This window comes from Molothrus aeneus, chromosome 3 (genome assembly GCF_037042795.1).
Source record: "Molothrus aeneus isolate 106 chromosome 3, BPBGC_Maene_1.0, whole genome shotgun sequence".
Classification (NCBI taxonomy): domain Eukaryota; kingdom Metazoa; phylum Chordata; class Aves; order Passeriformes; family Icteridae; genus Molothrus; species Molothrus aeneus.
The window spans coordinates 19,671,291-19,683,200 of record NC_089648.1 but is presented as its reverse complement, the minus strand read 5'-3'; the positions used below and the strand labels follow the sequence as shown (position 1 = coordinate 19,683,200).

The following is an 11,910-nucleotide window of genomic DNA, read 5'->3' as shown; positions in this document are numbered from 1 at the left end:
ACCCGTTCCCACTCCCAAAGAGCTTTCTGTTGATAAACTCATCTTCTAGCAACATGCAGATATTAGGGTCTTGCTCCCTAAAGAAAGAGGGGGCAAGATTATACATGCATTCCAGGGCTTTTTGTAAAGTCTGAAAAGAGGAGAGAGAGAGAGGTCACTTGGCAGGCAGAAAATGGGAAACTGCAACAAGCATAGGGGAGATGAGCTTGAATGAGGCTGTGAAGCTGAGTGATGGGAATGGATTCAAAAGGGAGCAGTAAAGAGAAAGGACAGGAGGTCAGCTGAGAATACTAAACTTATCTTGCATAGGACACCCCACAGCTGTTTGATGAGAATGACTTTGGTGACTGTAGACCTGGATTAGATTCAAAGGGAGTCCCCAGTGGTATGAGGCTCTATGCTATATTACCAATTCCCATGAGTCCTATGGCTTGCTTTTGCTGCCTTTTTTTTCCTTAAAAAAAAAAAGTAGGATTCTCTATTTATTAAAACTACCCTTTCCTTGCTAAAATTCCCTATGAAATCTAAGCATGTGACATAACACTTCTCAGCCAATTTGAGTAAAAGACCTTATCTGTGGAGGGAAGTGGGGCTGGAGGGTAGGATGGGGGCTGGGGAGTGGCCTTTCTAATTATCAGCTGAAGAATTCCTGTATCTGTAACTGTTGGGCGTGACCCTGGGGATTTTAGGAAGCTGCCCTATGACTTCACCAACAAAGCATTATCTTGGAGTTGCCTGATACATCCACTTAAGGACCTTGGTTAAATGTGAATTAAAATCTAGTCAAATCCAATTAAGCATTTTTAAACAGATATCTAATTTGAAAAACAGCTGTACATATTACCCAACAAATTTCTGCCTTCTCCTTCTTCATTCTTATTTTCTACTTATAAATGAAAAAGCATCTGCAGCTTGATAAAATGTTGCTTTTTAAAGCTGATTTAGTGTAGTCACATAACTGGGCACAAAGGGGAGAATGTGCTCATATTACATCTTCCTAAAAATTATATTTAATAAGATAAAGCTTTGGGGGGGGGTTCTGTTTTGTTCATTTGGTTTTTACAAATTACAAAACATTCTGTCAGTGGTGTTTTTCTACACTGTCTGGTTAGCTTGATCTTATTCTCACAACTGAAATGCAGACACAGAAAAGATCACAGAGAAAAGCATAAATAAAAAGCACATATAGAGAAACAGCATATGGAGCATTTATGCAATCTCATTTTAGTCATCAGCCTTTAGGCTTTGTTGGGTGGTCCCCTATTCTCTCATGGCTGCAGGTGCACACACAGTAAAGATTACCACTTCCAGAGTGCTGCCCACCACCATCTTTCTGCCAAAGAGTAACATCTTTTAAACTTGTCAAGCTGCATTATTCCATTGTCTGGGTTAATAAAGCTGATTAATCAGTGTAAAAATCAACCACTTTCTTTGACTGACACTTATCAGTAGCAACACACAAGTGGACCTCAAGAAAGCAGTCTCATGTGAACAGCTGCAGCCCAAGGATGGTAAATGTCCCTGCCTCAGATGTTCTAAACGTTTCATGGTCTGCAGAGGACATTCATGCTCTTAACTAGGTTAGGTGTCTGAAGACAGCCATTATAAATATCTTTCAAAAGACTTAGCTCTACATGTGTTTCACTCATCAAAAAAAGACTGTACAAGGGGTGAGAAATGGACCTTGCACAAGCAGAAGCCCAAGGATAAAATGCACCAGATTTCCCCAAATAGGTAACTAATTTATTTGTAGAAGAAATTACATATTGATCCAGGCACTCTGGCCTAGTCAATCTGGAGTGTGGTTAGGTGTGGTCAGACATAACTGTATCAGTGGTTTTACTTCTATCTAGTTCAAAAATTTTTTGAAAGACAGAATTCTGTCAGCTTAATGTAACACACTGAATTAGGGAGAAAACATGAAAGAAGAAAAGAAGTGGAATAAACTTCTTGGCTGTAGCCTTCACTAATTCAAATCACCAGTTGCCTGACAACATATTAAGACCTCACAGACACCAGACAAACCTTTCCTTCCTAATTCACAGGGATTCTTTCCTTCCTGGCAGAGTTCCAGCAGAGTCTAAAGCTATGCTCCTGTGGCTGCTGGAAACATCCAGGAGACAGTGAAGTGGCCTTGTTTATGGCAAGGATAGTATAAATAGAAGAGCTGAAGCCTCTCTCTTTCTCTCTCACCATTCCCCTCCAGTTCTATTACTACAGTACTCTAAAATCATCAAAGTTGTGCAACAATCCATTTCATCCTTTCTGCTCTAATTAGGCAATTCTACATGTCTGTCTTGATAGGTGAGGCTTACTGAAGCACTTAATCAGTTTCTGGAGGGGCATCATAGTGCCAATCCAAATGCTTATTTAAACAGAGCTGTAGTGCCAAATCCAGCATATTCTGCAGCAGCATGGAAACAACAGAATCTGTGAGACACAGATTGCCTCACACACTTTTTTGAAGCAGCCTTCAATGTGAAGAAGCACTTGTCCTGTATTCATCCTGTATAAGCTTAACAGGTCTAGAGATTAAAACATGGAAAGCATTTTACATTACTGGGCTTTCCTGGCAAATAAAACAATTAGAGCAATTCCAGTACAAGCCCTTCCTGAAACTGTGCTTACAAGGCTTTGAATCTTAAAAACTACATTTAAATCAAACAATTCATTTGCAAACCCATCACATACAGCACACACATAGTAGGTGGGGATCATTTCATTGAAATTAGAAGGCAAATGTCTCTATACATGAGAGGTCACCAGTTGTTGTACATTAAAATCTTTTCACTGTTAGGCATAATTAAAATACTCTAACAGTGGTTTCAGTAATTTAAACATTGCAGTATTGTTGTAATATTTTTCTAGGCTTCAAGAGTTCACAATTGTTTGGTCCAATCAAATCTGGGAACACTGGAGAAGTTATCACCCATCAAGGTAATTACTTTCAAGTTGAAATAATTACTCCATCAATGTTAATGGTCTTTCAACTTCAATAAAGCACTCACCTGCCGATAATCACAGCTAACCTCTTGCTCTCATGCAATTCCCTCTCTATTTAGCAGGTTATATTACAGCCGTTAGAGTGGTCACTTGTCCTGAACAGCTGCTGAATTTCACTTTGATCGTCTGTGAACCATAAAAAAATTAGTCATCTGTGTATGATTTCCCCTAACCCATAAGCCCTTGCAGAGCTAAGGAGATGATCTTTTGGCTGCATTAGGGCACTGCTGAGCAGCCATCTTGCTTCTGGTGGTGGCCACTTTCCACTGCCTAACAGCAGTACAGTAGCCTAATTAACTTTTGCCCTCCACTGCCGTTTACAGCTTTCACTCATTGCTAGTAGCACATCTTCTAAATTTATGGCATGTTCACTTACACTCATCCTCCTTTCTTAGGGTGCACTCAATTTCCCAGGTATCTGCAATAGGCATGTACAAAAAATGTTTCACCGGTGCCTCTCCTTGGCAGATTTTTTTCTTAATTCTTGTGGTTACAATCTTCATTACTTCTATGAGAATGTTGCCATCATGTACAGTACTAAATACCGCATTACTGCATAGTCTGTACAAGGAAGTTAATAACTGTGTGGTATCTCATCTCTAATGCTGCCAAATGTTCACAGGTCTATATGAGGAAATAGAAGCGAAGTACTACACATGAATACATTATGTATTTTTAAATGTTACTAATAGAAAGAAACTAACTCTGGATGCAGGATTCCAGGTATCTGTAAAATCCTGCATAGGAGGCATGAATATATGGCAGTACTGGCCACTCAAAAACATTTCTGATATATTATTTTTGATATGGAGGCTTTTAACAAGTAAACTATACTTAATATTCTGACTCAGTTTATTTGATATGAAAATTCTGTCTGCTTATAAGAACACAATCATGTTAGCCAAGGCTTCATCCTCCTACCAAAGTCTTTACTACTGCTATTCTGCAATATGTCTACAGATTTCCCCGTCACAGCACCTGCCAAGAGAAGCTTGGCCAGTGCAGTTATATACCATCTCCCCAAATAATGCAAGGGAAGCCAATATGTGTTCTCAACTGTTAGCACAGCTGCATCCAAACCAGAGACTTTGCTGGGGCAGTGATAGCAGCTAAGAGATGTATTAATTTTTTTCACCCCAAGCTGGCATGGTTATGCTAAAAAAAAGCCTTTAAGGATAAGTTTGGCCTGAGTGCCTCACATTGCAAAACACATTGTGAGAAGACCTGTGCACAGGTGCAGGATTTCCCAGGAATAAGACCTATAATGCTTATACCTATATCTCTTGCATTCTCTAAAAAGAAGGTTGTACTTTGATCTACACTTGGCTGAGGTGAATTTAGCACACTGAGACCTTACTTCTACATAATAATAATAATAATAATAATAATAATAATAATAATAATAATAATAATAGGTGGGCACTGCCCATAACAGGCAGTTTTCCTTTTTAACCCTCTGGATGCTTTTCTTTCTCCAAGTGTTTTCAAACAGCTACATATTTTTATGGTTTTTTAATTCTCTTCCTGGCTTTGAATTCTCCTGCTCCCAATAAACAACCAAACACTTGATATAACTGTCATGGGAAAAACAGCATTAGAGACCCATAAAATGGCTTTCAGGAAATGTCCAAACCTACCCACAATTCTACCTCACAGCAACATTTGGAATACAGCAGTTAAAGAGCTGTGATGCTTTGATGACATCTGGCAGGCACTCACTGGCTTTATAATGAAATCAGCTCCGGGTTCTGTGTTCACAAGCTTAAGTCTAAAGTTCACAAGAGTGAGAAGCTTGCTTTGACAATCTAGTCACTTTATACAGATTTCTGGAAATGAGAACATTCTGAAAATCCCTTCCCCTATAAACACGCTCATATTAACGCTTTCAAGACACTAAAAACGATTCCTGCTTTAGAGGGTTAAAATGAACTGCAAAGACATTGTGGGAGACACTTGTGCTCCTGTAACCAGTCTTGACTTGACTTTGCTCTGCAAATAAACCAGAATGTCAGTTTAACTTGCTGTCACCTAACATCTGTCACTACACTCCTGGCCAAACAAGCTAAGGAAATGGGTGACACTGCTCCCTAACTGTGAAGAATCAAAATGGCTCATGTGTATGTCACCTGCTTCTAACAGCGCAGGACACCCTCCTTTCATTTCAGGGGAGCAGCTTTTGCTCTCAGAATTGAGTTCTCATTTTTATCTCCACAGGCAGTGTAAAATTTCAAGGGGTCAGTGATGGCATTAAGATACCAGACAGCCATACTTTTCACATATTAACTCAAATATATCTTAATGGGGAGTAAACAGTTGGATTTGGGGAAGCATAGTGATAAGTATAGGGATAAGTCTGTTAAATTGTTTGAAAACCCAGAAGATGCTTCTCATTTGTCTCTGAAATGGATGGAAATGAAGCTGTTATATGAGAACAGTCTGCAGGGACATTAGCAAAAGCTTAATTTGTATTCTGCAGTGTCACAAGGATTGTATTTCTCCTCTAAGTTTTGGTCAAGCTTTATGTCCTGGGGCAGGCAACCAGGGTGCAACCAACAAGCGCAAGGGCGGGATCAGCCACCGAGATTCTAGCACTGGGGTTTTTTTCCTGGAATAATCTAATGGGATAAGAATGGAGTCTAACAGATTAAATAAAGGACCAAACTCATTGCTTTCTTAATACTTTAAGTCTTACTTGTAACATGGAAGCTTGTGAGAGAGAATGACTGATAGCATATCCCATGAGGGAGCTCCAATAGAGATGCTTTAGGAGATTAAATGATTTAGCCTAGTACCATGAAGGCTATATTTTAAAGGGGCAGAAGTTTAATCATTGGAATTCTAGTTCCTTCAATAAAATTACATTTTAATTAAAGTATCTCACTCACAAAGCTGAAGTTAAGGGTATATCAGCAATTTCATGATAAAATTCTATTTTTTAAGCGTTTCTAACTTTGAAAGTTGCTGTCCAGGTTTTTGCCTGCTGGGATAATTGACCTAACCTCCTGCAGAGATCTTTGATAACATGACTCCATACACTTTATGTCAATATCTTTGATTCAAAGCTTTAGCTATATTCAGAAGAGGTAGGATCTCAGGTCCTTGGTATAAATCAGCAACAATTTCACTCAGTTAACGCAGCTGCAACAGTTTAAAGTAAGTGCAACTGATGGAGCAGATGTGCAAAAAGATTTGTCCCCAAAGGGTACTATAATATTTTAAATAAAAATGGGTAGCAAATACCATAATTGACCCATGTTCAAGACAAAGGACAGTAGAAAAACCATACAAGCCAGTTTTGCTGCAATGCTAGTAGAACAGCTATACATATGCTGCCAGAAAGTCATTTTGATTCAGGACAGTGTTTGGGGAAAATAAAGGATTTTGGAGCCAGGAAAATACTAATTCAGTAAATAATAGCCTGTTAATCTAAAAGGCTTTTAACTGATGCTGTTAAAGAAACACACTGTAGCAACATTATTTAAAATACCATTTTGGTAGGTTTTATTGCCCACAGTACAACCATCTTGGACATTTTCTGTTGTTGTTGGCATGCTTAGAAGACATTGCAATGCATGACCAGCCAGGTCAATTCTGATGCTCAGAACACATTGCATGCTGCTGAAGCAGAGCAGTAGGAGAAGCCCTGGCTTTGCGCTGGTTTTAAAATCTTAGGTGATTCATCACATTTATGATGGTGGTAATTTTTCTTACAAGAAGTTAAGGGAGCTAAGTACCAAAATGCCACTGAACTTTATAATCCCAATCTACTTTTTTAAGCCTGGCATGCTGTGCAATGTGAATGCAACTGCTTCAGAAGGCAAAAGTATATTATTCCTATAACTCAGTTCAGAAACTCTTCTTCTTTTCAGAAAAAAAAAATATTACAAACTTAATCCATTTAGGATTAGACATGAAACTGGTCTGAAACTCTATGATCAAGGGTATGTAAGATTACCAAGCTGGAAACTTCTTCCGTTGTGTCATGTGGAGATTTGGCTGAGGAAGTTACTCAAAGGTTACTACTGGGTATTCTAGAGAAAGCTTTTTGGGATCTTACTTGAACTGCCAACCACATACTTCAAAATTGGGATAATAAAGAATTTAGGGAATTTCTGGTGTTATTCAATACTACCATGGACTAAGAAGATTCTAGGTTTATGAACTTGAGGTGGCAGTGCTGAGGAAACCAAACTTTATTACAACCTCCTTAAACTTTTAAAATTTCTTTTCAGAAGACAACAAAGTACACAAGCTGTCCTAATACACAACAGTTCAGTCCAACCATTTATAGGCTGTCCTGCTATAGAAAGACTAGAATGCAATATACTGGGGGGAGGAACAGCGGTAAATGCACAAAACACAACCATTTCTCTCACTGGTTTACACAATGTTGCTAGTCAGTTTACAAAACATTGTGTTTTCCCAAATCTATCTTTTCACATACTGAATAGAAACAGGAAAAGAAAGGGAAGGGAAAGACAGATCAACAGGGCAAAGTAACATTCCAATATAAGTACATGAATTGGAAATAAAAGTAGAACTGCTTTTATTACTGATGAATTATGAGGAGAACATGCAAATGGGTTGCATATATGAACTATGTAATTACTAATTAATTCATTCACTTTATGATTCCAACTGAAATAAAAAAATTAATTCTATACAAGGAGGAGTGATATTGCTGTTCTTTGTGCAGGTCCTGTGAAACTATTTTGTCAGTCAGACAAAAAGTTCAGGACAGTATTTTCAGAGCTAGGCTGACAAATGCATGTGCTTAATTCCTCCAGACATGACATATCCATGCTTTTGAGTAATCTACTTGCCTCTACCAGAAATCCAATATCAGCATGAAATGTTTCAGTCTGCATTGGGCCAAACACAAAACTTAACCCAACAAAACAACAGGTAATTGGAAACCTCACTTTTCTAACCAGCGTTAAGGGAGACTTTAAAATGCAACAGAGATCAAAGCAGAGTGAAACATCTTAAAACTGGTTTTGTGGCCCAGTTCTTACCATTACTGTGAGTGCTGTGACAGCTGGGCTGCTGAAGGTCGGGTCGCTGTGTTTTTCTTGGTAGACCACTCGGTACAGAGAGATGACCCCATTGGGGGAGAGCGGCTGGCTCCAGTTCAGCCGCACCGAGTACGCGCTCGTGGCTTGTGCCCAAGGGGCTGCCATGCCCCAGGGGGAAGCTTCCAGAGTCTGGGCGGAAGCCCACAAGCTGTCCACAGAGCCCACGGAATTTTGAGACCTGGCACGGTACTCATAGAGAGTAAAAGGCTGGAGAGCATCAGAAGCATCAATGAATTCCAAAGGTCCTTCAGTCCAGATGAACAAAAGCAGCTCTTCTTGACTGCCCACAGGACGTCTGGAATTAAACCAAAAACAGCATGTTTAAAATAGAAAACTGCTTCAGCAGTCCCATAATAGTTAATCCTAAAGTTCCAAGTTCAGCTTGTATCTCAGAAAAATACAGAAATTATTTCTGTACATTACACATGCACAAAGAACTGACCACCTATCTTTGCATCTTAAAAGCATTTCCCTGAATTTGTGTTAGGTTCTGAGTAGCGAGGAAGAGACTTTTGAGGCAATCAATGATTCTCCTTTATCTAGAAGAATACTACAAAACATGGCAAACAAGTGTGCTGTCACAGTCCAGGGCAGCAGAGCAGCAACACAACAGTATGTTGTCCTTCTAGGATAGAACATACCACAAGTGAGAACTTTCAGAACTTAGAACATGAAATTTTAAATCTATCTCTATTTGCTAAGCAATAACTTAAATTGAAATATGGGTGCAAGTTTTCAGCATTTCTGAAAATCAGTTTATTTACTGAGGTACTCACCTCAGAATCCCTCATTTATGGAAAACTTGTGACCATTTTACTGGAGAAAAATGTAATCTAGTGAATAAGGGATAAATATGCTATCTTTCCCTCAAAACTAAAGCTGTGAACTTTCAAAATCTGGTTTTCTCACACTAAATATCCCATTGTTTCTTGCAAGTTGAATAAGTAATCCGTCGTGCATAAACTTAGCTAAATTTGCAGCTCCACCACCAAACCTCATTAAAATATCACACATAATGTTTTCTGTAATAAACAACATATCTTTTTCCAATGCTGTTTTTGTTTAAAAATGCAAACCTAAGATACGTGAAGAAAATTCACTTTATTGGTTTTTGGCACAATGGGGGTTTTTTTTGTGCATATGTACATATATGTATACATAGACACAAACTTACATATATATGTATATATATATAGCATTACTACTGCAGATATGCGTGCCTTGGACCTGGTGTTATTCTGAGCACCAGAGATTACAGATGATCCTCAGCCCCTTTGTAATATGCCCCCTTCTTCTATATAATTTAAAGCAGTTTTAATAAGCTGAGTACTCATCTTCAAAACAGAGTTATCAAATAAATTCTTTCACTTGGCATAGAAATGTTTGTGTGAAATTAAGTTGGTTACATTTAAACACTGTGATAAATCTCAGTGATGGTTGGGCTTACTGCACATGAATTTAAGTATTTCCCCTACTCTTCACAGGAACCTTGGCTTTTGCAGAACATAAAAGCACTTTCACCCTCCATGCCAACAACAAAAATCCAAATTACATTATCTGCCACTTTTATTGCAAGTAGGGCAAATTTGCAGAAGTAAAATTGGTTTGTCTGGCTACTGGGTGTCATCATCACTACACACACACCAGAAGTTAAAGAACATTTATTTGGCAAGAGAAAAATCTGTGTTTCAAAGAATGCTCTTGGATTTTATCTTGTTAGGTCAAACCAGGAATTAATGTAATAATAAAAAAGCATTGATTTTTTTAAAACTGATAATCTTAGCTGCTTGTAATAATATATTCCCAGGTATTAACATGCAAATATGAATAACATAATGAATGCAAGTGTGTACACAGCTGTTTATTCATCCTTTGTGTATATGCATATATAAGGCAGGAACGAAGACATTTTCTCATATGAAACTGAGTAAGTTTTGCTAAATTCTGTGATAAGCAGATTATATGGACACTGTTATGTTTAACACTGGATATGTTAAAGTGGGATTTTTTTTTAAAAAAAGAAGAGTGTTGAGGTACAATATCTCTGTCATAGTGAAATAAGCAAATTGTAAGATACTGAGGGTTGGTTGGTAAAACTGGGCAAAGACTGGCAGATAGAAGAAGCAGGAAAGATTCCCTAGAAATTCTTGGCATGTCTGTAAAATTCAGGGTCCAAAATTTCCCATTGTCTCCAAAATTCCAGCAACAGTTTTTGATACAATTGCCCATGCACTATTATAATGGCAAGTTAAGCCTCCTGCAGACCTCTCCCTTGGATGCTGTTCACTGGCGTAATGCAAGACATATAATTTTGAAAGGTGAATCATTACTACATCTTTCTCCTGCACCTAAAAATATAGTCTTTTTTCTGTGTACCCAAAAACATGTCTAAAAAAAATCTCTGTAAATAAGGGAAAAGAGAGTACATTTTAATGCAAGAAAATCACATTTAATGTGTCTTGCTGACCAAACAGTATGGGACTCAAATAAATACATAAATTTATGTTTTATAAATATTCTACACTCTGTGATAAACAGTTTTTTTCACACTGAATGATCAAATATGCCACCAACTGTAAGCTGATTCACAGGCAAAGCTGTACAATGTAGCCTGGTTAAGTATTTAGATCTTATTACTGCTGAATATTTAATGAATGAAACTTATGGTTAGGTAAATGGTTCCATCTGTAGTGCTACAAACCAGAATATCTTCATGTATGAATAAACTTTGAACAGAAGTGGTTGAACAATCTGTAATCATTTCAATCGTTTTAAGATTTAAGATTCAGCTGCTCATTTAACTGGAAATATTTCTTGTGTACAATGAGCTGCAAAGGAGAGAATAACATTTCCAGGAGCTGGAAGCTGTCTCTTAATCTGCATAGTCTGATTTGCTGCTTACATTTATTTTGAAGATGTTCAGATAGTTATTTTTATAAGGGCAAATTCTCCCTGCCCCAGTGCCAATCTGAGGCAGATGACACAAGAAGGAGGATATAATCTCCTTTGTGACAGATAACTCCAGAGCTGTGCTGCAGCAACGCCGACTGCAGCGCTCGCCCCTCGGCTTCCCTGTGTGCGCGGCAGCGGCGAATCCCCGAGGTCTCCAGGGTCAAACCAGAATTATTCCTCACATGTTTACCTTTCACTGTACAACTAAATTACATGTTTTAGTAGTGCCTGCTGCTTTCCTTAACAGTGAGTTATTTTTAGGAACGCTGACAAATCTCGGGGTAAAATTCAAACAATCAGGGAATCATGCTGTCAAATGTGGGGGGACAATGCAACATTAGCAATGCTCCTCCTCTGCAGTTTCACATTAAATTAAACAAAGAAACCTTACTTACATTTATATTCAACCAATCTACACTAATGGAGCTTTCATAATTTGGGGTATTTTTTAAAAAACACGAGTTTTGATGAAAAAAAAACAAACAGAGGGAATTTGAAGTTATTGCATGTAATTTACTAGTTTATATTGGGTATTAGATCAATTACAGGTATAAATAAAACCCTTCAGGAGTTCTTGTATTCAATGACATGACTATCCATAGGGATTCCTACATTAAACCATCCAGTAACATATGTTCCTTGGAAGCTGTCTTGGGTACAACTCATGGTTAAGGGTATACGATTAAGCAATGAATTAATCATAAAGAGTCAGTCTGGAAGCCTCTCCACTGCAAGTCACGACAGCCACTGAGACATGTCTTCTGTCTTAAATTGCTTTCTGATTTTTCTGTTACATTTTCACCAGCATGACTGCTCAGCTAATGAGAGCTACGTTTCAATCTCACAAATATACACTATATATTATAATGTTATTGGGCAG

The 11,910-nt window shown here is 38.1% G+C and overlaps 1 protein-coding gene across 1 annotated transcript in view; it reads right to left on the bottom strand.

Moving 5' to 3' along the window:
* Positions 1-11,910, bottom strand: part of USH2A (usherin) — a 375,341-nt gene that overhangs the window by 48,847 nt on the left and 314,584 nt on the right. The window contains exon 61 of the mRNA XM_066546427.1: positions 8,019-8,373. Within this exon, the coding sequence (XP_066402524.1) occupies positions 8,019-8,373 (355 nt within the window). The remainder of the gene's footprint in view (positions 1-8,018; positions 8,374-11,910) is intronic.